The sequence below is a fragment of the Lepidochelys kempii genome, chromosome 4 (genome assembly GCF_965140285.1).
Source record: "Lepidochelys kempii isolate rLepKem1 chromosome 4, rLepKem1.hap1, whole genome shotgun sequence".
Taxonomy (NCBI): Eukaryota; Metazoa; Chordata; order Testudines; family Cheloniidae; genus Lepidochelys; species Lepidochelys kempii.
In genome coordinates, this window is record NC_136383.1 from 132,105,807 (window position 1) to 132,133,603 (window position 27,797).

At 38.1% G+C, this 27,797-nt stretch overlaps 2 protein-coding genes across 11 annotated transcripts in view; one reads left to right on the forward strand and one right to left on the reverse strand.

The window, feature by feature from the left end:
* Positions 1-27,797, reverse strand: part of CTNNA2 (catenin alpha 2) — a 783,540-nt gene that overhangs the window by 205,247 nt on the left and 550,496 nt on the right. The window lies entirely within an intron of this gene.
* Positions 10,528-13,682, forward strand: LRRTM1 (leucine rich repeat transmembrane neuronal 1). The gene has a single exon (XM_073340155.1). The coding sequence runs from the start codon at positions 11,339-11,341 to the stop codon at positions 12,902-12,904; it is 1,566 nt and encodes a 521-aa protein (XP_073196256.1). The 5' UTR covers positions 10,528-11,338; the 3' UTR covers positions 12,905-13,682.

A 27,797-nucleotide genomic window follows, 5' to 3' on the forward strand; every position in this document is an offset into this window, starting at 1 on the left:
AGTTAATTTTTCTTTAACATTTAGTGAACATATTCATTAGTCTGTTATTAAATCCTTTATATTAAGTGACTGGACTGAAGTCTCTGACGTGATCTTTGTGATTATGATTAATGGAACTCATACACAAAGGATTATTTCTCTGTAAAACGTCAAATTGTATAATCGCTGGAATTAATCCCAAAGGGCCATAGAAAATGTTCTGAACAGTTCCAAGTCACATTTTTATCACATTTTTCCTTTGACTGGGAGGCGACCTTTAATTGCAGCTTTAGGAAAAGCAAGTACTGTAAGCAAGTCATCAAACATGATGAAAAATGATGTATTTCTCCAACAGAGCCTAAAAGTAACCAATTTATTTTTTACCCCAGTCTGTAGGCAAAATGGCAAAAGCTGATCAATAAACAACAGGGTTTTTTAAAGGGATACCATCAATTTCTTTCATCCACCAAGTTTGGAACCAACCCGACAATTGACATCACTGGCAGTTTTGTCAGAGTAAGGACTGAGTGAAAGATGGTAGGTTTTGGATTTTGGGATTTTATAAATCTAATAACTTTTTTTTACTTTTCTGGATATATATACATGATATTTCTGTAAAAATAGAAATCTGGGATATGTGGAGACAGAGTAATTTAATAATTGTCCTAACAGGTTTTGACTAGATGAGTGAAGACTTAGTCAATCTGCGAGTGGTAAATTTTGCCAGAATATGCCTATTTACTAGAGCAATCTGAAAATAAAGTGTGATTTTTATTTTTGTATGAAAAATTTCTCCATTCTCATCCAAGTGGTTATGTCCTTACAAAAATTCATTTTTGGTGAAATTTTAGAACTATTTATTATTTTTCATTGAATCACACAGAAGTTTTAAAAAACCCACCCAAGGAGTCCTTTAAAATGAGGACAAAGGATAACATTTTCCAAAGTAACTAAGGTACCTGAGTTCTATTGAAAGTCAATTGGATTTAAGCACTTCAGAAGCCTAAATCCCATTTTCAAAAATTATTTAGGAGCCTAACACACTTTTGAAAATGTTACTGTGAAAGCTGAAACTTGACCTGATGTTCAATAAGGAGTTAGTGGAGCAAGCAGCATAATGGGTGATGGGGTTTTGGTACCCATGTTGCTGAGGAGGCTGAATCTGCCTGGGTTCCCTTGTTTGTGTATCTTGGGAAGCATTCAGAAGATCCCTGGGGACAGGTTCACGGGGATAAGTTTGTAGAGTTTCTCTTAGAGCTGTTTGGGGAAGGATTTTTACATCAGTTTCAGCTTTCATCAGGCTGATGTTGTCTGGACGAGGTATAATCCATTGTAATTTTTCAAAAGACATTTGAAAATGTCAATGCCAGGTCACCACTGGAAAGCAATAGGCAGAGTCTCCTTGATAACTGCAGTTCATGAAACATGCTTTTTGTGGCTGACGTTATGTGAGAAACCAGTTTCAGGAAGGCATCTAGGAAGACACCTAGACAGCAACTACCCTGGTGATTTGGGATAAGTGTCCTTCATTGGAGGTGATAACATACTGGCACCATGTTCGTCAAAGTGATTCCTGCTGCCTTCTAGCCTGACTTCTGTCTGCTTGGGTTCATCTTCAGCCAGCTCATCATCTATTTGCAGGTATTGGCCAATGGGACTGCTGTTAAAGTATGATGTGAAGGTTAAATAGAGGTGCATACTAGATACTTCTGCCATTTGAGTCCATGGAGTCTCAGAAATTCTTCCAGTGGCTGCATGAAGATAAGGAAAAGGCTAGGAGAGATGATTAAACCTTGTCTTACTCCACAAGCGCCCTCCGATGGCACATAATCAGATGCCCATCACTATCTTCTGGTTACAGATCTTGAGGGAGGATTTAAATTGTGACAGAATATTTCCTTTCACCTCTTCAATATCTCTTACGCAGGATAACAATATCCTGTGATCACCCTTTATTTTTGTGACAGAGGAGGGGAAGAGGTTGTGGATGTAACTGATGGGAGAATAGAGGAGGAAGAGATTGTCCAAGGTTTTCAGATACTCCACTTTGAATATGGAACAGGATTTGTGATATTATGCTAAATGCACAAATAGTGGAAAGGTTACTTGTCCATCTTTCTGTTCTGGTGAGTAGAAACCAAAGACGTATGAATACCCAGAAAGGTCTGTAGTCGGCCCAGCAGCCCATTCTCATGTTCCAACAAAAGAGGAGGTCACCACTACAGAGGCTGCACTTGAGAAGCAATAGTGGCAGAGCTGAATTCGATAGAATCCCACTCTGGTTCCTAACTAGCATTCCCTCTCCTAATTTTTAATTTGTACTCAAAGGATCTGACCTCAGTAGGCTGTGACCAGCACACTGACAATCACAGGATTCACTTGTAGCAGATGAACATGTAATAAAATATGATTATACAGGAACGTCATCATATAAATTGGCCACCTCCAAAATGAAGTACTTTCACTGATACTTCAGAAGCAAAAGCAAATATCAGCAACAGACCAGACAATTAATACCTCAAATAAAAGTAATGAGAACCCAGAATGAAAAATGTGCACACTAATTCCAATTCTTCCTTAGCCACATACAAGCTAGACATAGGGCAAGTTGAGATGGTTTGTATTTGGACTCAAACCTACAAGAATATGGAAACTGCGCACCTTCTAAATTTCCCCTGCTGTATGGACTCCCATACTGACACAGTGTTGTCCTTTACCCTTCAAATAATTATTGTCCTTCTTCAAGGTTAAAGGGTAATAACAACAACAAGCAACAACAAAATAAAAATGTAATCCCAGTAATAACTCCCAAAGCTACATATAAAATTATATTGTAAACCAGCCTTTTTACAACACACCCTGTTACTGATCTTTCATTTGACAAACCCTAATTACCATTCCTGGAGTTATTTTCTTGGGGGCAGAAATGGCCTTCTAACTCTTATTTGGTATTTTTGGAAGATGACACCTTTAACATGTTTTGGCAGCATATCTCCTCCAATGCTCAATAAGCCTGTGAGAACAAGTGAACATGGCTTCAGCTGATCTACCTCAGCACACAGTTTAGGCTCAGCTAAAATAGCAATCTGAAGAAATACCATGTGACAAATCTTTCCATACGGCATGAAACACGTCATGGGCATCTTCAAATAACTTTATGCTGGCTCCAAAAATGTGTGCATGAAAGCATCCCAGTTTTGTGCATTATTATTATTATTTGTATTGAACCATAGCACAAAGACCTCAGTTGGAACTGGGGTCCAATTATGCGAGGCAGTGTGTCAAAACAGAAACAAAGGAAACAGTACATGTCCTAAAGTGACTAAAATCTAAAAAAAGACAAGACAGATGAAGAGGGGGAGGACAGGCATACAACATACACGAAGAATGAGCAGGATGATGATAGGGGGATGCATGATGACTTTTATATATTTTTTGAAAACTATCCTCAAATGCTCCTCCACTCAGCCATTGTTAGTTATTATATATAAGTATATAAACTATGCCCATCTTCCATTCTAGCTACATTTTTGTCCTCAGATGGCATATTCCTAATGGCAAATTGGTTTCCTTAATCACTTTTTGTCCCCTATCTTCCTATTCCCAAGATGGATCCCATTTTAGGGCCTTGGAAGGAGGGTGGAGTTTGTAGCCAATCTGAAGAATCTCTCATGAACTAGCAATTAAGCAGACTATGATATGAGCAGGGTACTGGGCTGCTGAAGTATCATGCTGGGAAACTCCTGGGAGTTGTTTCTCTTCCCCCACTGACCTGAGGCCAGGTGGCTAAGAGAAGAGGAGCTGCTTGGGGCAATGTGCAGCGGGAGGTGGATCCCCAGTCACTAGGTCTGGAGTGGCAGAGATACACTGCAAACTCAAAAAGGGGCACATATCAAGTGTTTTTAGTTTTACACCAATTATTTCCCTTGGATTTACCATTGTCATAGGATCGCATTATTTGGAACTTCACTGATGTAATCATGAAAAATTGTTATTATTTTTCCACAGTCTGGAGTCAAAGTCATATATAACACGCAGAATGGATTTATACATGTGAACACTTTGTTTATAGACAAAAATCTGTAGATAATGTTAAAAGATCTACAATACATTTTGAGCTATTGGGCATTTCACAGATACTGACCACTGATTTTGATTTAGAAGCTCTAACTAATAAAAGCTTGGCTCCATACCAAATCTGAAAAAGAAATCAAGCACTCTCTTGTCAGATTATAAGTATTTGCACTACAAAAAGAGTACAAAGTGAGCCAAGTGTTCTTTAAAAATGGTTCTCCAGTATTCTTAACAGACACAAAAGGCCCTATGTGCCTTTAGAGAGGACAATGCAGTTTTACTATTAAGCCTTACACTAATTTTGCACAAAATATGGAATGGGTCCTAATAAACTCTATGGTATTCATCCTATAGCAGAGATTTCCAAAATTAAAGACTCAGAATTGCATCAGTGAGTACAAACACTCACTAGTTAAGAAAGCTAAGTAAATTAGATGCCCCTGAGACCAAGGTCAACTTCTCAAGTGACTCTGCATCTGTTTATAGAATTCACTGTAAGTTTCAAATCATTTGTTTTAAGACAACAAGTGATCAGTAATAAGCTTTCATTCTATCATGTCTTTTTTTGTTTTTGTTTGTTTTTTTTTGCTGTCAGTTGTGTAAGATCCTTAGCATAGGAATGTGAAAACATAAAAAGATTTAAAGAGGCATGATCCAAAGCTTCCCATTGACTCCAATTGGCTTTAAATGAAGACGTTAATGAACAAAGATAGCTTTCTTTAAAATATATATATAAAAAAACCAACCAAACGCTACACACATACACATTAAATTGCTTAGGAATGCCTATTAATTATTGGCAATAATTTAAAGAAAGGTCAGATTGTACACTTGTTAGGACAGTGACCATCTTTATGTTATGTGTTTTTACAGTGCCCAACACTATGGGATCTTGGTCCAGGAATGGTGTTTCTAGACATTGTAGCAATATAAATTATAACAATACTTCAGCTTCTCTAGGTTTACCACCATTATCAGAATTAATCCCATGTGATATGATCATCAGTATTTATATTTTTGTATTTTATATTTTCCTACTATATATGATAAGATGTAAACTTCCTGTAATCTTCCAGTGAAATGGATTACATGCAAAAAATGATTTCAAAAGGAGGTCTATATTCTGATAATGGTAATTTTGCAAATTTTCTCCTTTCTGTCTCTGTATATTGTCAGAGCAGAAAAATGGTAGCATAAAAATATTGCCCTTCTAAACAACCAAAATATAGAAAAAAGGCACAGATATCTGGGCATGATTTAGTCTGCCAAAGATCTGTTTGTACGTTTTCTATAGGGGTTGTGAGATATTGATCATCATCTATCCCCATGGCTACCTAGGCCAGTCTGTATTGTTTAGAGACTGTAGGAATTCTAGGAGTTCAGAGAACATTTCAGACGATAAAACATTCCAATAAAATTATCTGGAAACATATTGCTTAACTGTAATGCCTTACTCACTCGGAATATTACCTGTTCTGAGTGAAGAAAACACAACTAGAGACTTTATTCCAAGAACTTTTTTGTTCCTTGGCTCAGGTAGAAAAAAACTTGCACCAACCTAGCCTATTTGTGCTAATGTTCTCAGTGCCAAAACACTGGATGCCTTGAAATTAATTTAGTCTCAAACTCTTTAGCTAATGGGGGCAGTGCATACTCCACAGCAATGGTATAGTGGAAACTGTACTATATTCCCGCAAGAAGATTATGAGAAAACAAATATCGACTCAGGGTGGGATTTTTTTTGTTTTGATTTTCTGGTTGTTTATGAGAAATATATTTGGAAAAGAGCAAAAGAAGTGACTTGAGAAGTATTTCCTAATACTATGAAGAACAGATTTGTGCCTAATGCACTGTGAAGATTTTCCAGGAACAGTTTATCCAGTTGTAAAATGACTCCCGGTAAGGCTGCCAGGAACAGCTTTTAATTTGTTCACCCCAACCTTCTGAAAACTTATTTTAGAACTTTCTTTCTATGAATTCCTGCACCTTGTTAGTCTGAGTAGTGGTTTTTGGCAGAGAGACTTTGTCTTCACTGCAAAAAAGGTGAGTTTTTTACATCAAGACAGCGATCTCAATGTAAAATCCTAGTTGAGACAAGGCACAGGTAGTTTTTACCTTTAAGCTTTAAGAGTGTAAAGAGTTGATTTTGACTTGCTACTTCAAGGTAAAAATTACCTGTGCCTTGTCTCAACTAGGATTTTACATTGCAAGCACTATCTCAAATTAGCTATCTCAATGTAGAAATGTGTCTCTTTCCAATGAAACGTAGCCTTAGGTTTTCTCTATGCCGGGAAAATGAGTTGGGTTACAAGATGTGTCAATTAACACACTTCAATTAATGTGTTTTAAAAACCATTTAGTATGCAGTATAGACAAAGACAGTTATATTTTGAAATGTGTTACCTAGTCATGACTAACCATAAGAGGAAACGGTGACCCGTGGGGTATGTCTACGGTGGTGTGTGGTACCATTTTAACACCAGTTAACTGGAAATCAATTAACTCTAGTTAAGTAACACCTCCAGAAATGCTTTAGAAGGTCTTGGAATAGATGTTTGTAGAGCGTCTAGATTAGCATTTCTGAAGGTGTTAACTAGATTTAACTGAAATGCAATTCACTCGAGTTACAACAAGACCAAACTTCTAGTCTAGACGTACATGAACTAGGAGTTGTTTACAACCAGCTTAATTGTTATATTTTCTTTAAAAGATACACTGACAATTTTGCATGTAGATTGCCTCCATGACTGACTTTACAGAGGTTCACATGGGTAACTGTTGTGGCTGGTGATGACAACCAAGTATCTGCATGAAGAGATAAAAGTGTATTTATCACATTGTCAAAATAAATAGGCTGATTTACATGAGAATATCTATTTCTTAAAGATTGTAACACATCCAATGTGTCTATTCTGTACTGATAGTAAGGCAGCAGAGATAGCTATCTTTTACTTATTACTTCAACACCTCGAATGGCCAGAGTCATTTTGATTAAAAAAACTTATATATTACAATGTTTGTGTGCCCACTAAAAATACCATTTTATATAGCTCATCCACTCCTTATTAACTGATATTCTAAATCCTATTTGGGGGGGGCAGTGAGGCAAATGCCAGGAGTGTCCAAGATGTAAATATCAGAGCAATAACAGATTTAATTTGCTACCCTTGAAGTCATGTCTTTTCTTTTCCTTTCCTTTCCTTTTCTTGCTTTAAATGTTTATAACAATGCCACAGTTCAGTGCACTTGAAAATTAAAGACTACAGTGTAAAGATCAAGGTTTGAGTTTGTCCATTCCTAGCCACAAAGGGAAATTAAAATCACCAATCAAATTCCCATTCCTTATTACACTGATAGAAATAACTTAGAAAATACCAAAAGCAAGAAGTACATTTATGGCATAAACAAGATTATTTTACACTCTGCTCAATGGGATCTTGCACATTTTTGAGTTTACATATTTGATTGTTAATAAACTAAAGAGTATACATACACTTAGAGATTATGAGCCAAATTCTGCATTTATTTACACCGGTGGAACTCTACTGAAGTCATAGATTCATATTTTTCAAGTCTAGAAGGGACCACTGTGATCATCTAGTCAATACTAATTCAATCAGCTAAACTTTTTCTAAAGCTTTATATTTACCTTCTGTAACCTACTTTGCATTGATTTAATCAGTCTCCTTTAAATACATATACACTTAATTTATACTTCTGAAAACAACTTATAATAGCTGCATTTTATACAACTAAGTTAAGTCTTTTAATGTATACAAATGTGCCACAGGGTTTTGAACTGTAGAAAATGTGTAAACTTAACAAGTTGGCAGTGATAACAGCTTTGACAGAGGAAATTAAGTCATTTGAAGAAAAATTAGGTTGAAAGCAGATTTCTGTTTTTATTACAGTAAAAGGTACATTTTAAAATGTTTAGCCACTCTATGATAGACAAGTTTACCAAAGACATTGTAGAACCAAAACACATTCACCCAATTTTATTTTTGTTCGAACCCATATTCCATACTTCTTGGATTTAGTCAACCCACTGCTTCAATGGCTGTAGCTAGACATATTGAGCTCTGCCATTCTTAGAACGACCTGCTTTCTTTGTACAAAAGCATTTTTAGATAGGGGCACATTCTCTCCTACAACAGAGCTCGACTCAGCACACCACAGCTGATTCTGGCCCCCTAATTCTGAGAGCCAGCCTTCACTTTGACACCACTTACATCAGCTGAAGTAAGATCTAATTTATGCCATTGGCATGGGATCCTTAATAGATCCTGTGCCAATGCAAGATGTGCAGCACCTTCACCCACATCTGTCTTCCTCCTACACCAGCGGAGAAGGGGCCAGATTTAGAAAATTAATGCCCTGGAGAGTACTCACCAATGCCAGAAGAATTCTTTTCTGATGATTTGCAGCTGCCAATGGCTCCTTTATGCCATTTAAGTAGTAGATATCATCATTACAAATATAGGGCCTGCCAACCTCTCTTGAAGGGATAACAGAATTCTGTGAAGTTCCCTTTACAGAGTTGCCCCTGACCTGTTCAGGGGCAGAGAGTATTGAGCTCCTCCTGGGATTCCAGATCTAAAACCTTGGGGGGTTTGTGCAATTTCCATATAATCCCAATGCCTCAGTCTCTGCTGCTGACTTCATCAAATACTCAGAACTGGAATCCTGAATATGTCCTGGCATGGCCATGATTTTTACAGCCTCCCTTTCCTTGTTAGCTTCCCTTAGTCTCTCCCCATGTTCTTTCATCACTTTCCCCAGTGTTTTTGTGTAGTGGGAAAGAGAAGCCAATATGCACTGCCACTACCGGACAGGAACCGGCTGTAGTTGCCACTACAGGACTTCCTGAGCTGTGAATAAGGAACACGAGCGGGAGGAGAAACACGGTCAATTTTCCATCCATGATTAGAAGTCTAAATACTACAAAAGTTTCAGATTTTGGTATGTGCCCAGCCACTCTTATTGGAAAACAATGGATATGTACAGTAGAAGGGCATAAATACATTGAATTAGGAGGATAAATAATTCTTGATTCCCAGTTCTGAGACTGCAATCAAAGGATTTTAACACATTTGGGAAGGATGTTTTGAACAAATATGTTTGAAATGATTCACTCACATATTCATGTTTGAATTCCTGAAAATAGTTTTGGCATTACGTTTTCTGTGACTTCCCTTGGAAGAGAACTTCTGTAGTATCAAATCACTGTGTTCCTTGAGCTGTACCAGCACATGCTCAAAGCAGCCAATCATAATCAAATACGTTTAGCAGAACCAGGATCTTGTATTGATTCGTCAAAAACCTGAAAAACTGTTTTGGTCAGTATTGTAGCCAAACTCAAAGCTAATCCAAATTTACACACCCACCTAATCATCAATGGTGACTTAAATAAGAGAACAGCACTTTCTTTTGCATGAAATGTGTTTTCATATCAAACTTCCTTAAAGGGATATACTGAACCCTGAGTTGTCAGTTCCAATAGCATTTGTCAGCCGTCTCACTTCTGATGGTATTTCATAATAGAAAAGAATGGCCAATATCTCCCTGACAATAGTATTGCATATTTCTCGGTCTAAAGATTACAGAGATAGCTTATCAACAGTGGTCTTTTCTATAAATAATGATGAATGAAAATTAGTATGCAATGATTTGTTGGTACATAGAACAAAGGGCAGCACAATTGGGAAAACATAATCTAATCGGGTTCCAAATCCCGTCTCTCCCCACCACAAACACACTGAAAGGGCAACCTGCATGTTGATCTCATTCAGAAAGCACAGCATTCTTTATGCTGCATGAATAATAGTTCTGTGTGCCATAGCATAAGCTGCAAAAAAAAAAAAAAAAAAAGCGCCATTAGGAAAAGCATGTGCTGACCACATTAAAAATATGCAGGATGGTAAAAGACCAAATGTAATTAAAACATACGAGTCCAGAAATTCGAATTTGCAGAGCCCTGACTGCCTTTCTGTGAGAAGGATTGCACAGAATTCTAAAACATGCCGTGGTGAGAGGGTATCAGAATAAAAACATATTCCCAACAAATGACTATAAAATTCAAACGTTGGTCTTGAAAAAAATAAAAGAAAAAAATCCAAAGATCACATTTTCTATACTCATTCTCAGAACAAGAAACAAACACCCACCCCTATGTGCCTTATGAATCCAGGCGAGTTTAAACAAAAGGGGTGGGGGGAAGAAAGAAAAAAAATCTAATTCTGTTCTTCCTACTTAGAAATGCCAGGCTGCTGATGATAATTTGTGTGTGTGTGTGTGTTTGAGAAATGGAGAGAGAGGCTTAAAGTATTTTCCATTTCATCAAAGAACATATATTACTTTACTGGCTCACTAAAATGTTGGTTTTATGCCCACCCCTTTTCAATCTGCCCATGTCTGAGATGCACAGTGCAGGCGTACAATCATGAGCAGCTTACGACACTCAGTGAGCACTAGGTGCCTCTGCATGCTTTACCAACATACTGCTCAGCTGAAGGGAAGGGATTCTTGCTGTCTCTCTCTCTGCTCTAAGCATCACCTAACAAGCAAAGCGAACAAAGAATGGGAAATAAAGCTATCCTTAGCCGGTCAGTGAGTGAATTGTAATCTGTCTCTGTGGAGTAAAGGTTGTGCTGGTCAATGGTCGTTTCAAATGATGGACATTAAAGAGATTGTCAAATCCTGTGGAGTCGTTAGTAAAGAGTTTGGAGTTTTTTTCACAACGTCACAGTATTAACTGCAGAGAAAAGGACAGAGAGAGAGAGAAAGAGAAGATCAAGCTCATGCACATAGTTCTGAAACTTGCACGTCCTAGAAGTCAGCTAAAAAGCTAGCTGGACATCCCTTTAGCTCTTTGAGCAGAAGCAAAATAAGACATTGTGAGCCTGCCAGCTTTGCACAAAATTGAAAGGGACTGAATTTGTAGCACAGAGAGGTCTTTTTAAGTTCTGCATATAATTAGTCCAAACACAAAGGAAGCAACTGAATGGAGGTTGTCACTCTCTGGAAAAGGGTGGGTAAGACACTTTTTAATTAAATTCTTTCATGAAGAAAGATTTTTTTTTTCTTTGCTGCAGCATCTAACATGAACAAAATCAACATCTTTTTACCTGTGAATGTCTGTGAACTTTAATGCTGCACAGCTCCTGCATGCTGTAAAGTGAAATATTTGCCTGTGTCTTTTTTTCCCCCCTGAAATAAAATATGATGTAGAATTTGAAAAGATTTCAATGGACATTCTCAAGCATATTTGGAAATATTCTTGCTAATGGATTTCCTTCTTATTGGTCTCTGTTTAAACTGGTTGCTGAGGAAGCCCCCAGGGTTGATATTGTGTACACTGGGTGTCTTTTTAAAAATGCTTCCAGCCGTGAATAGTGGGTGTCCACAGCTATGTCGGTGTGAGGGCAGGCTTTTGTACTGTGAGTCATTGAATCTTACAGAGATGCCTCGCAACCTGTCGGGCATGATGGGCTTGTCTCTGCGGTACAACAGCCTTTCAGAGCTACATGATGGACAGTTCACAGGGTTAATGCAGCTCACGTGGCTCTATCTGGATCACAATCACATTTGCTCAGTGGAGAGGAATACCTTTCAAAAATTGCGGAGAGTTAAAGAACTCACTCTGAGTTCCAACAAAATCACCCAACTGCCCAATACTACTTTCCGACCGATGCCAAACTTGCGTAGTGTGGATTTATCATATAATAACCTGCAGTCTTTGGAACCAGATCTGTTTCATGGGCTGAGAAAACTAACAACTTTGCACATGCGGTCAAACGCCATCAAGTTTGTGCCAGTGAGAATTTTTCAGGACTGTCGCAGCCTGAAGTTTCTAGACATAGGATACAATCAGTTGAAAAGCCTGGCTCGAAACTCTTTTGCAGGCTTATTTAAACTCACTGAACTACACCTTGAGCACAATGATTTGGTGAAGGTGAATTTAGCCCATTTTCCAAGGCTCATTTCACTGCATTCTCTCTGCCTACGAAGGAATAAAGTCACTATTGTAGTCAATTCCTTGGACTGGATATGGAAATTGGAAAAAATGGATCTCTCTGGCAATGAGATTGAATACATTGAACCTCATGTTTTCGAAAGTGTACCTCACCTCCAATCACTGCAGCTGGATTCCAACCAGCTAACCTACATTGATCCTAGAATCCTCAACTCCTGGAAATCACTCACTAGCATCAGCCTTTCTGCAAACATCTGGGATTGCAGCCGTAACGTTTGCGCCTTGGCCTCCTGGCTAAGTAACTTTAAAGGTCGCTATGACAGCAATCTGCTCTGTGCCACCCCTGAATATGCACAGGGAGAGGATGTTTTAGATGCAGTGTATGCTTTTCACTTATGCGAAGATGCAGAAGACCCAACAAGTGTTAACATGCTATCAGCAGTAACAAACAACAGTGACCAAATGTTCACTTATAGCCCTGCCACAATAATATATGATGTGCAGGATACTGAAGGAGAAAGAACAACAAATGCCATAACGGTAACTATCCCCAGTGAAAACACTGAGAATGCTGTTCAAATTCACAAGGTGGTGACAGGGACAATGGCACTGATTTTCTCTTTCCTCATAGTGGTTTTAGTGTTGTATGTCTCCTGGAAGTGTTTTCCAGCCAGCCTAAGGCAACTCAGACAGTGCTTTGTGACACAGCGCAGAAAGCAGAAGCAGAAACAAACCATGCATCAAATGGCTGCCATGTCAGCCCAGGAGTATTATGTTGATTACAAACCCAACCACATTGAAGGAGCCCTGGTGATCATTAATGAATATGGATCTTGTTCCTGTCACCAGCAGCCAGCAAGGGAATGTGAGGTGTGATTTTCTGTGGGGATTTAAACAGTGTGCAACCAAATAACAATGGGCAGACAGTTGGATGGGGGTTTACTGTGCTTTTCTGATAATTTCTGATGCACTTCTTTGCTGAAATTGTAAGAGGATCTGTCTAAAAGACTTGATATGTTAGCTTTATTGTGTCTTAAAATCTTCAGGACAGTCAGTCCTAACATTTCATATGATAATATTCCCTTTGAAGATCTGACAATATTCAGGAATCCGAGAGTGTAAAAAGGTACCAATTATTGATTGATTTTTTTTGTAAACTACAAAAACGTTTAAAATAAAAAAAATAGCATTTACAGTTTTTACAGACTGGTGTATACTACATGAATTGTTACCTGTATGCAAATTACAACAGTTTAACCTCTTTTCTCTTCACATAAAGTGTTGAAATGAAAATCTATCAGCAAAGAAGCCACATAAAATTGAAAGATTAAAATTAAGCAGATGGCTTCACAGTGTAATTATTACACATCCACATACACCATGTTATTGAAAACAAAAAAAAAGCATGGCATAGCAAATATATTTTTGTTAATATGCTACCTGTAACAGTATATCACTAAAAGAAGGAGCTGAGTCATCTTGGAAAGGCTAAAGTTCTAACCTGTCACAAAGAAATATTTCTGAAGATTTTTCAAGATAGCTGACTTCTGAGTTGTACTAAGAGCCACAAAGATGCAGCATTTCCCATCAGTACATTCTGTATCTGAATTAATTACATTGCAAAGTCTGATTAAAAAAAAGACAGCCTAAAAAATGCTACTTTGTCTTTCCCTTTTTTTAAAAAAAAACAAACACCTTATTTTAAAGGGCTTATTTAAAATCTTCTATCATTTCCCCCTTTCATGCTCTTATGCCGTATGCTAAAGGTAGAGAAACCATTTCTCTCTGCAATGTAGAGTAATGATGAAAGGACTAAGGAGGCAGCAATCCAATTTTCAGTGGTGAAAGCTCTGTGTGTTTCAAAAGTAGAACCTTGGGTGTAACACTGCAGGCCCATTAAGCATCGAGTGATTAGACCATACTTATGGTTACTATAGTAAACCACTGTCTTGGGATTGGGATAGCTTGTCAGTCACTGTAATCACAAGACATCCTGAACAGCCCCTCCTTTTAAAAATACCTGCAGAGGAAGAAAGTATATGAGCCCACCTCACTAAGTATTGACACAGGGATCGGTGATTACATTAACAGTGCTTTGTTAATCCAGAGCCATGCAGTGGTTTCATTTTATTGCCCTTCTTTAAATGCTTGCTTTTCCTTTTGCATTTTGGATTTTTCTCTCCAATATGTAACCAACCAATATGTACTGACTGCTCTCCACTCATGTCAATGAAAACGAGGGTGTTGCATTTTTATACCATCAGGCAGTGCATCTTTTCAAACCTTCCTCACACAGCATACCCTTCTAATAAAATGTTACAGATAATGGAGTTTGTAAAATGTATACACTTTGTACCTATTTCTTCATGCTAGGGCTAGCAACAACGGAAGGAAGTGCCACAAAATTGACATTTTTAATGTTAACTTAGATGTACAATTTTTTAAAAAAATGCCTATGACACTAACACAGATTTATAAAATGCAGATCATGAAAGGAGCAACCCAAGTTTTTTTCTGCAGAGAAGCTTAGTAGGCAATAATGTTTAATTGCATAAAAAGGAAGATTTTATAAATTATTTCTAAATGTCAAATGAGCATATCCTTTGAAGAGCCAAAGCTTACTCTTTGTCTGCTTAACAACTTTCACCCTGATTTATATTAATTAAATATGAAGTATTGCTGTAGTGTAATCAGATTATTTTATATAGTAAAACTACAATATCATAAATGAAAGCCATGATCCGCATCAGTAGAGGATCATTTTTTTCATTATTGCAAATTTGAAACTCAAAAATGAATGCTTTTGTTTTTAAGCCACTTACAATTTCCCTGCTGTCTTGAAATTTGCTCAGACTATTCTAGCTAGAATGGTATTTAACCATTTAAGCAATAGTGAATTTCTCTTTATGTTCCACTGCAAATCTGCAAGGGTCTAATTCTTCAGCCACTGAAGTCAATGGCAAAACTCCCATTGACTTCATTGGAAGAAGATCAGGCCCTAAATGAACAGTGATGAGCAGTGATGGAACCAACAGCAAGACATCCCCTTGTTTGTTTCTGTGTCTGCTGAGTTTTGTAAGACAAAATACTTTACACAATGTTAATTTAGAGCCATATTTTCCAGTCTTTGCTCATGAAAAGCTCCACTGAGTGCAAAGGGGGGTTTTGCCTGAGGCAGGTCTGCAGAATTTGGCTCTCTAACTTTAATTACAAGCACTATGATACACCCCTCAAATCAAAATGTAACTTTAATGTCATTTTGCAAACTGATTGGTTTAAGTTGGTTTGACAGAAAGCTTTCAAGAGCACCCCAAAGACAGTTAAAATTCTACATATGTGAAAAACATTGAACTGCCTTTATTTCTTCAGTAACTCCTGTTGCTATAAGAAAAAGTGCCGGTGTCTTCATTTTTCCTCAGCGTTCATGTACATAGAAGATGTCTTGGTGCATGTAAATCTGCTGCAAGACTGGTGCAAAACATACCAGCTTTCCTCATATTTTTAGCATGTGTGTGGGGTGTGTTTTACATGCAAGTCACTGCACACATCTACAGAATTATTCATTCTGTTTATCAGTGTTAGCAATTTCAAATGAGGTTTTGTGAGACTTGAACAATTCAACCTTGGTGATTTATTCACCTCTATGCTTCATGCATCTTGCATTGGCACCTTAAGTAAACTAAGAGAGATAATCTGATTTTTAAAAGTGCAATACTTTTCACAATGAGGGCTAATCACATTACTTCCTCTTACCAGTTCTCTAAAAGGAGAGTAGTTACCACCAATGACTTGCTTCCCATTGCAGAATGATAGCTGAACCCTCCACACATAAGATAACAGATATTCAACTTCAGAGATGATATTTTTCAAATAATCACAAACAATCTTTTTTTCTAAACAGACGAGTGACAAGACAAACTTCTGCTTCTTCAGGTCTCCAGAGGATACCTGTACATATCTCCTGGGAGTCCTGAGCAGTCACCGTGGCCCCTTGTCATTTAAATTAAGCTATATGGCTATAAACCACAGTGATGCTCTAAAGGCTGCCCAAATCTCTTCTGAAAGTTAATGTGAGAAATAAATGAATATTCCAAATGCAAAGGGGAAGCATTTATTGTGTTACAATCCAACTAATCAAAATACAGTTATTTCCATCCCGTTTCAGGCAGCTTGCATGGGTATATTTGAACATCACTACCTTTGTAGTGTACATGGAGCAATAGGAGAAAGCTCTTGCTGATTATTCTTTTCAGATTTGAAATTCAACTAACTATCCACAGAAATGTCAGTGTTTCTGTTCTGATCCCCTTATCAGACATTTATAGCATGGCTACAAAAATATGCTTCTGGGTGAAATGTGACACAGTTTCTCACCCAAGAGGTTCTAGGGGAAAGTTAGTGGGTAAAACTATTTTAAATAAATCCCCTTATTATGTTCCACTAGAAAGACAATCTCCCTTTTTTAACTAGGCAATTAGCTCAAGCTGTTCCTTTCAGTATTTTCACACACAAGGCAAGGCAAGGAAACTATCTTTCATGAGGATTGTTAATACTCAGTCAGTGTTATGGATCCATAATAGACAATCTTTTGCTACTAACATCAATACACAGTCACAGTGCACCCAATAACGGTTTTGAAGGAAAGGTTAGTGTGTATGCTCTGAATACTTATGCGGGATGATTTATGTCCCTTCCCGGCTTTTTCTTTTAATTTCTGAACTACAGAAAAAAAATGACCTGAAATCACAAAATCAATGTAATGTATCATATTCTGTATCTGGCCTGAATTTATAAATACAAAGAAATTCTAAGTTAAAGCTGTAAACTCCATCCTTTAGCTTCCTCATTGTGCTTAAGTACTGCTGGTACTTAAGTACACCAGTGGATGATCTTACATGCCATATGCACAGCAATCTCTACGTATTCTATAGTGGGCTAAGGATGAAACCTTAGATGAAGCTCTTAATCTCCTTGCTTGTGTATATCAAAGAAAGATCATATACCTGAACATATTTTGTATAGTTTAACATACACAATGTGTTTTTATGGTCAGGGTACTGAGAAACTCTTCAAATGTCTATATTTAATCATTTTCTTCTGCTCTGATAAAAAGCCCAGCAATTGCTTTTTTCCAGATATACTAAATTTGTTTCCTTCTGTGTCTTGTTCTACTGTGGTTGCAAAAGAACATTCTAAATAAAAAGCCCAGTTACTTCAGACAGCTTTCAGAAAGGCAAATGGGAAGCAGCATTTAATTAGCAAGCTTATTACTACTGCTAAAATATATTCAAATTAAAGAAAAGAGGAAGGAAATGAAGACAAGGAGACAAAAGACAAGGAGGAAAGACTTAAGTGAAGAGGACTAAACCAGGTCTTTTTTAAAAAAAAGATGATAAGCCTAAAGGACTGGCAAAGATTTAAAAAAAAATCGAAGACTGAGGTGGGTAGAGAAACATATAGCTTTACAGAATGAGCAAGCAAAGATGGAAGGGCTTGTGGAAAGGAGAGCACAATAAAAATATAGGTTTGCAGCATAAGGAAGACAAAAAGGAAGGATGGAGGAACATGAAGAAAGAAGAGAGATGGATAGGTGACAAGGCAGGCAAGATAAGTTAGCTTTTTCTGTGTGTTACCTCCCATGTTCTAATTGGGGGAGAGCCATCCAAAGACATTCTAGAAGGATACTGTCTCTCTCACTCTCAGGCATGAACACACACACACACTCACTCAGTCACTCACTTTCATTGGGAGGCGAATATAAACAACACTGTACTATTCCCTCTCCAGAACACTGGTAGTTGAATTCCAACATCATGTCCCTCTTTCAGTTTTTCAACAGCATTTCCTAGTTGTATTAGTAGCAACTCACTATGGACTTTCTAGAAAACTAGATATTTATACCAAAAGCAGTTTGCTTTCCTAACAAAAAGTGCCCATATTCAGAGCTGAGCTTGTGCTCAACTGATTCTCTTATTAACCATACCCGGACTCAATCTCTCTCACACTCAGGTTTTGTAGTCACAGGTATTACAACAAACACATATCAGGCATTTTTCCCATGCACAATTTATCAGTATGCCACAAGGTTGCTTTTCAGGATCAGTCCAGTGTTAATAAGTTGAATGTCCGGTTACTTGAGGACACATATACTTATCCTCAAAGCCTGAATTTGTCTGGTGGGCTGGAAAAAACGCCAGAGACCTAAGGTTAACATTTCAGATGAATACTGACACATACCAAACCCATTCACTTATTAGAAATAACCAGAGTATTTATTAAGTAAAAATCAAACAATCAAAACCATGCAAAGAATTCCTCACATCCTTTGTTACAGCAGAGAAACTTGCTGAAAGAACAGGGTTGAATGCAGTCTGCCTCAGAAGTTGTCTTAAAAAAAAAAAAAAAAGGCCTGACTACACTAAATTAATGAAACAAAGCAACAATCTAGCTGGCAAGACAGAAATTTGTAATTGGGTGGGTGACTGTGAAGAACCCAGCTGAATGCCGAGGAGCACTATAATTTTATTGCAATATGTCGGGTTTATAGTGAACATATTTGCAGTGAAATCTGTATTTCTCTTCCAGACAGACATTTTATCATGATTATTAATTAATATTATTATTATCGTTATTAATAAAATGTCACTTGCTGCTACTCAGACACAATTGTTTAGGATTTAGACGAATTGTTCTTGTTCTCTAGTATCAGTCATCCCTAACACTCTACTTTCAAGGCCAGGAAAAAGGACGAAGAAGCTGTGGGAAATAATTAAATGTAGCCGACCAAAATGAAATGGATTCTGAGTTCAGAAATGTGCCAACTATTTACATGAAGGGAGAAGAAAAGAAATGTACTTTACAAAAGCAATGTGTAAAATTCAGCGCTCCTGGGAGCGAAGAACTATTAGCAGTAGCCAAATATAAACAGAATGAGCAGGTGCTAGGCAAACATCACACACAGCTCTACTAATACACCTCCGTCCTGATCCACACCAATTCTCCTGCACTGTTCAAATCCGCAGCAGGCACAGCTAGTAATGCCCAGCTAGGTGTTTGTTACTGTGGACAGCATGGGATTATGACCAATTCATTTCCATTTGTGACATTATCAAGAGCTAAATACAAGACTCCAAATGTGACAGGTTTGCGTCAAATCCACTGGACCAGCTAGTCCTCATACTTAATGAAGATGATTTAAAATTATGATTGGCTTATATGATTAGTGACTAAGCACATAGCCTCAGCAGACTTTCCTCTGTGTTCCTCTGAAGACATGCTGTTCCCTTTCCTACTAACAGCAATCTGTAGCAGCAGAGTTTAATGACAGAAGACTTCAAATTGTTTTGTCAATAAAATCCGCGATAAGAAATATGCATGTGTGTATTTAACTGATAGAAAAGGAAATTACCCAATTCAGGTATTCACTGCAGCCTGACTCAAGACTCAAGTTACCCAAGACTCAACTGAACAGCACACCTCTGTGTTCGAATGGGTAGTAAAAGGTGCAGGGAAACAGCTTCGTTATAGATGTGGGACTCAAACTGGCAACTGTTTTATGAAGATCCTTTAAACACAGATTTTCTTTCCTGTTTGTATTAAGTCTGCTCCATTTTTATTCTCCTTCTTTTTCAGTTTCCTCTTATCCCTGTCTTTCCACTCCCAGAATTCGTACATCCGCTGAAAAAGAATCTGAATCAAAAGAAAAATCAAATCAAATCAAATCTGAAAATCCAGAACTAAACTGCAAGAATAGTTCACAGCTATTGAATTCTAGGGGTTTTTATTCTTTTAGCAACTGCCAGCTCTTTGAAGCACGTCTGCTATCAATGGCTCGTGTTTGCAAGACTAGAGCTAAAGTGAGCTCTCTGGAGTAAACCTGAATCTGTGTCTCTAGTTCAATGCTTCTACTGACAGTTTGGCTGGCTAAGAGAGAGTGTGGTAAATATTAAAGAATGTTAATAAAAATGAGATAAAACATCTAGGGATTTTTTAAACTAAACTTGGCTCACTACTAAAGTTTATCTTGACAGAAAATTTACTTCTCTGATCCAGATCATTTCCCAAAGCAATTTTCCAACAGCAAACATAAATTTGTGGCTGCTGCTAAAAGGTTTTCAATCCCAATGCTAAAGAGGCCACTGAATGTCAAATGTTTACCTCAACTTCATGTAAATGTCATACTGTATTGGGCACCATTACTTCACATTAGCATAATCAGCTGCTCACTGCCATGACCTTAAACCTTAATGTGAGACATTTTTGCTTTCCATATAAACAACTACAGCAAAGGATCATACCATCAGTTCATATATCTAGATAATATCTTGTTTGTAATTAACTACATTCATACATACATACATACATCTGTAATTACAGAATGATAACCTAATAAGCTGCATACCTTTTTACTACATGAATTTATGTCAATGGGCTAAGTAATTCCATAAGATTCACAGTACAGAAAGATCCAAATCAAAGTACCAATGAGGCTGGAAAACTAGTGCTACTGACAGAAATGTGGTACAGGGCCTAGTACTACCAGAGATGAGGTGAAAGAAGATATTGCTCATATGTTCCTAAACATGAGGCAACCGGGGGGAGAGTAAATGGACAGGGGGACAGGCAGTATACATGATTGTACTCTATGGATAAAACACCATGGACCAGAATGATCAAACTCCAGAAGTTAATGCTTTCTGAGACAGAATTAACTGCTAATAGTGTGTGTATTAGAGATCAAATTTGAGGAATCAAACTCACTGGAGATAACTGGCAAAAGTAAACAGTGCCCAGTGAGGATTAGTCAGACACAGAAGTGATGAATGCCTACAATGGGGATGGCCCTCATCAACAGATCATGACATGACATGACATCCACCCAAAGACACAATCAAAGTACAAAACAAGTATATGCACCATATACAGGGGGAAACCAGAAGTCCACAAGATCTAATATAGACACTCCTGAGAACCTTCCTTTGCTCTGGTATTTTCATGCTTCTTTACCCTTTATCACCATCTGTTACCCACATGGAACCTCCATTCCATTTGGCTTAAGTGTACAATGATGAAACCAGAATTTGCTTTCAGGGGCTAGCAAATGGGAGTTTTGCGAGGGAGTTCTCCATGTGAAGGAGGAGTGAACCTTGTGGTGAGTTTGTTGTCTGTTAGTGGTTTGTTTTCGTGTGCTTGCTTGCTTGCTGTGTGCCTGCTTGATAGAAATTTATTGTGTGGTCTGTTCAGGGGGCTGTGTGCTGAGCCTACGGGCCTGCCAGGTGAGGCTAAAATCTGCCTAAGGCGGCTTTAGCCTGTCATCCCTTTAGGATTACTTCATAAGAGGGGCAGGGCTAAATCAGAGAGAGCAGGGGTTTTAAAAACCAGCTCATAAGTGATCAGAGGAGCCAGCAAACAGGAGCTGCAAACAGGGGAGTTTTTTCAAGGGAGCATGAGCCAGATACACCTAATAATCATTCTCTAAACTTAGGCCAATAACACTGCCTTCTCTCTCAACACTCTCCTCCCCACCCCCTCTCCCCAACAAACATAAAGTAACCCTGCAAGCGTAAAAAGAATGCAGGCAAAAGTTTAGCAGCAGAGTGCAGGGCTATCCAGTTTATTGCACTGAATGAAGCATGTATGATTACCTGCCTGGCAGGTGGCATATGTGTGTTCAGAGCAACCAGCGCATGGCACTCAGAGACCGAGGATGGGGTCCTGAGACCAAAGTGAGTGAACTACAGGAGACAGAGCGGTACATAGATTAGACTTTCTGAGATACGTAGAACGATCCCACCCCCACTATGACAGCCTCTGGGCTGTCAAGGAGGATGAATATCTCAAGGAAGGAGAACATCAAGCTGGAGCAGAAGGAAAGAGAAAATGATTAGGGCTGGGTCACATGACTTATGAGGAGAGGCTGAGGGAACTGGGCTTCTTTAGTCTGCAGAAGAGAAGAATGAGGGGGGATTTGATAGCAGCCTTCAACTACCTGAAAGGGGGTTCCAAAGAGGATGGAGCTTGGCTATTCTCAGTGGTGGCAGATGACAGAACAAGGAACAATGGTCTCAAGTTGCAGTGGGGGAGGTCTAGGTTGGATATTAGGGAAAAAAAACTATTTCACTAGGAGGGTGGTGAAGCACTGGAATGAGTTACCTATGGAGGTGGTGGAATCTCTATCCTTAGAGGTTTTTAAGGCCCAGACTGACAAAGCCATGGCTGGGATAATTTAGTTGGAGGTGGTCCTGCTTTGAGCAGGGGGTTAGACAAGATGATCTCCTGAGGTCTCTTCCAACCTTAATCTGCTATGATTCTATGAAAGGATCCCATAGTTGGGACCCTTCTGCCAAACAATATCATGGTATCCTCTCGCATTGAGGACCCCTCTCTGGGAGGGTGGACCCTGTTATTAGGAAGAGACTTATCTCCCATTCTGATCTTACAGAGTTGTTCTCTTATCTTTTTTTGTTCTTCTAATAAAGTTCTGTTTTTTAAGAATCTGACTGGGGTTTTTGGGTCTTAAAAATCCAAGGCTGGTTTGTGCTCATCTTGTTTATTCTCAAGCCTTCCCAGGAAAGGGGGTGTAAGGGCTTGGGGGGATATTTTGGGGAAACAGGAACTCCAAGTGGTCCTTTCCCTGTTCTTTGTCTAAATCACTTGGTCGTGGCAGCATACTATTCAAAGACAATGCGAAATTTGTGCCTTGGGAAAGTTTTTAACCTAAGCTGGTAAAAATAAGCTTAGGGGTGTTTTCATGCGGGTCCCCACATCTGTACCCTAGAGTTCAGAGTGGGGAGGGAACCCTGACACCACCTAACCAGAAAGAAGAGGTGGATGTGGCTTTTAAAAACAAACAAACAAAATCATCCAAAGCACAGGATTTCATGGTGATGGGGGACTTCAAGTACTCAGACATCTGTTGGAAAAATAACACATTAGGGCTCAGATTATCCAACAAGTTCTCAGAATGTATTGGAGACATTTTTTTTATTTCAGAAAGTGGAGAAACCTATTGGGGAGAAGCTGCTCTAGATTTGATTTTGACAAATAGGGATGAACTGCTTGAGAATTTGAAAGTGGAAGGCAGCTTTGGTGAAATAGTAGAGTTCATGATTCTAAGGAATGGTAGGAGGGAAAACAGCACAGTAGAGATAATAGATTTCAAGAAGGCAGACTTTAGGAAACTCAGGGAATTGATAGGTAAGATCTCATGGGAAGCAAGTCTAAGGGGAAAAACAGTTCAGGAGAGTTGGCAGTTTTCCAAAGAGACATTATTAAGGGCACAAGAACAAAATATCCCACTGTGTAGGAAAGATAGGAAGGATGGCAAGAGACCATCCAGGCTGAACCAGGAGATCTTCAATGATCTGAAATTCAAAAAAGAGTCCTACAAAAATTGGAAACTAAGTCAAATTACAAAGGATGAATATAAACAAATAACAGAAGTATGTATGAACAAAATTAGACAGGTCACGGCAGAAAAAGAGATTAAACTAGCTAGAGACATAAAGAATATCAAGAAAACATTCTACAAATACCCTAGAAGACAGAGGAAAATGAAGGACACGGTAGGCCTCTTATTCAATGAAGAATAAAATCATAACCGAAAATGCGGAAATGGAAGAAGTGCTAACTGACTTTTTTGTTTCAGTTTTCACCAAAAAGGTTAGTAGACATTGGACGTCCAACATAGTGAACGCCAGTGAAAATAAGGTTGGATCAAAAGTTAAAGTAGGGAAAGAACAAGTTAAAAATTACTTATACAAGTTAGGTGTCTTCAAGTAACCTGCTCTTGATAAAATACCTCTTAGAATACTCAAACAGCTCACAGAGGAGATATCTGAGCCTTTAGGGATTATCTTCAAAAAGTCATGTAAAATGGGAGAGATTCCAGAGGAATGGAAAAGGGCAAATACAGTGCCAATCTATAGAAAGGGAAATAAGGACAACCTGGGGAATTACAGACCAGGCAGCTTAACTTCAGTACCCGGAAAGATAATTGGGCAAACAATTAAACAATCAATTTGCAAACACCTAGAAGATAATAATATGATAAGTAACAGTCAGCATGGATTTGTCAAGAACAAATCATGTTAAACCAATCTAAATAGCTTTTTTTTGGACAGGGTAACAAGCCTGGTAGATGGGGGGAAGTGACGGATGTGGTATATCTTGACTTTAGTAAAGTTTTTGATACTGTCTCACATGATATCATAAACAAATTAGGGAAATACAACCTAGATGGAGCTACTATAAGGTGGGTGTATAAACAGTTGGAAAACCATTCCCAGAGAGTAGTTATCAGTGGTTCACAGTCAAGTTCGAAGGGCCTATAAAGTGCGGTCCTGCAGGGATCAGTTCTGGGTCTGGTTCTGTTCAATATCTGCATCAAGGATTTGAATAACGACATAGAGAGTGCACCTATATAGTTTGCGGACAATAAAAAGCTGGGAGGGGTTGCAAGTGCTTTGGAAGATAGGATTAGGTTCCACCTAAACCAAAATGGAACTAGATTGTTGGCAGTTAAAATTAAAAAGATCTTAGGACAGTTTTTTTAAAATAAGGGTTGGGGGAAAGCTGACAGGTATAGGGAAGACATCCCTTAGGGGAGGATCTATTAATGGAGATTCTCTATGTCCTAGTAAGAGGATGGAAGATGATAAAATACAGGTAGGATCTGATGAGAAACACTCAAATGAAAAAAAGTCCTTTTCGTTTACATCATGTAATGGCAGAACGCTAAAAAGTGACAAGTTTTTAAAGTGTTTATATACAAATGCTACAAGTGTAAATAATAAGATGGGTGAACTAAAGAGCCTCGTAATAAATGAGGATATTGATATACAGGAATCACAGAAACTTGGTGGAATGAGGATAATCAATGGGACACGAATACCAGGGTACAAAATATATCGGAAGGACAGAACAGGTCATGCAGCTGGGGGAGTGGCACTATTTGTGAAAGAAAGCATAGAATCAAATGAAGTAAAAATCTGAAATGAACCAAACTGTACCACAGAATCTCTATGGATAGTAATTCCATGCTCTAATAAGAAGAATATAGCAGTAAGGATATATTCCCGACCACCTGACCAGGATGGTGATGACTGTGAAATGCTGAGGGAGATTAGAGACACTATTAAAATAAAAACTCAGTAATAATGGAGGATTTCATATCCCCATATTGACTGGGTACATGTCACCTCAGGATGGGATGCAGAGATAGTTTCTTGACACCTTAAATTACTTCTCGGAGCAGATAGTCCTGGAACCCACAAGAGGAGAGGCAATTCTTGATTTAGTCCTAAATGGAGCACAGGATCTGTTCCAAGAGGTGAATATAGCTGGACCCCTTGGTAATAGTGACAATAATATAATTAACATCCCTGTGGCAGGGAAAACAACACAGCAGCCCAACACTGTAACAATTAATTTCAGAAAGGGGGACTACACAAAAATGAGGAAATTAGTTAAACAGAAATAAAAAGGTACAGCGCAAAAAGAGAAATCCCTGCAAGCTGCATGGAAAAGTTTTAAATGCACCATAATAGAGGCTCAACTTAAATGTATACCCCAAATTAAAAAAAACATAGTAAGAGAACCAAAAAAGTGCCACCGTGGCTAAACAGCAAAGTAAAAGAAGCAGTGAGAGGCAAAAAGGCATCCTTTAAAATGTGGAAGTTAAATCCTAGTGAGGAAAATAGAAAGGAGCATAAACTCTGGCAAATGAAGTGTAAAAATACAATTAGGAAGGCCAAAAAAGAATTTGAAGAACAGGTATCCAAAGACTCAAAAAATGATAGCAATTTTTTTTAAGTACATCAGAAGCAGAAAGCCTGCTAAACAACCAGTGGGTCCACTGGATGATCGAGATGCTAAAGGAGCACTCAAGGACAATAAGGCCATTGTGGAGAAACTAAATGAATTCTTGACATTAGTCTTCATGGCTGAGGATAAACTAACCAGTAATAAGTCACCAGGACCAGATGGTATTCACCCAAGAGGTCTGAAGGAACTCAAATGTGAAATTGCAGAACTACTAACTGTAGTCTGTAGCCTACCTTTTAAATCAGCTTCTGTATCAAATGACTGGAGGATAGCTAATGTGACGCCAGTTTTTAAAAAGGGCTCCAGAGATGATCCTGGCAATTACAGGCCAGTAAGCCTGACTTGAGTACCGGGCAAACTGGTTCAAACTATAGTAAATAGCAAAATTGTCAGATACCTAGATGGATATAATCTGTTGGGGAAGAGTCAACATGGTTTTTGTAAAGGGAAATCATGCCTCACCAATCTACTAGAATTCTTTGAGGGGGTCAACAACATGTGGACAAGGGGGATTCAGTGGATACAGTGTACTTAGATTTTCAGAAAGCCTTTGACAAGGTTCCTCACCAAAGGCTCTTAAACAAAATAAGCTGGCATGGGATAAGAGGGAAGGTCCTCTCATGGATTGGTATCTGATTAAGAGATAGGAAACAAAGAGCAGGAATAAATGGTCAGTTTTCAAAAGGGAGAGAGGTAAATAGTGGTGTCCCCCAGGCGTCTGTACTGGGACCAGTCCTATTTAACATATTCAGAAACGATCTGGAAAAAGGGGAAAACAGGGAGGAGGCAAAATTTTCAGATGATACAAAACTTCTCAAGATAGTTAAGTAACTCCTTGGGTGCATGCAACCTGCTGTAGACATGGCCTGTGTTGTCTCTGAAGTCATACCCATACTTTTCTGCATTCAACATCTATTTCCCTGACTACTGCAACAAATGGAGAGAACATCTATTAACCACAGTGGACTTTGACTTAGGTTATTTTTGATAGAGCTATAAGGATATATTTTAATGATTCTTCCCTGGAGTGTTAGTTGAAGAGTTTTCTGTTCTTTTCTACAGTCCTTATTTCCTATTTCATAAAATACCCTAGTCCTAACTTGTCATTATTCGAGTTCTAAAATTCAAACTAATATCAGCAGTGGAGGAACTAGGTGTGTTAATAAAAACTACCATTTAGATCACTAAGACTAGATCATACTAGGTGTGTTAATAAAAACTACCATTTAGATCAGTAAGACTTACCTCAGTATCAGGTAAGTTGGTTGCAACAATAATTAATATGATAAAATACCTGGATGAACTTGACATGATAGGGATGAATCATCCTGGCTTCTATAAAAGAAAAGCATGCCTCTCTAATCCATTTTTGAGTATATAAACATAGTGGAGGATAAAGTAGAAAATCACACATTTGGACTTTCAAAAAGCTTTTGATAATGTCCCTCACAAGAGCTTATTAATGAAAGTCACAAAATGAGATATCACCTTCCATCCTATATTACAAAATGGGACAGAAAATAAAAAGAATAAATGGCCAATTTTGTACACAGAAAAAGTTTAAGAATAGTTTGTCCCAAGATTCCATACTAGGGTTGGAGTTGTTTAACATTTCTAGTAATGATCGGGGGGGGGAAATGTGAACAGTAGAGTAGCAACATTTGCAGATGACATCAAATTATTTAGGTTAGTCAAAAGCAGAGAAGACTAAGGATCTGCAAAGGGAGAAGGGATAAAAGGCTAATGGATGAGCTTCAGTGTGTCAAATGCAAGGTAAAGAACATAGGAAGGAATAATTAGAACTACTTGTCCACAGTGCTGAACTCTAAATTATTTGTAACAATTAACTAAAAAGACCTGAATATCATTCTGGAAAACTCAATGAAAAACTCTGGTCAATGTGTTGAGGTGATCAAAGAAAGGAAATAACATTTAAAGAAATGTG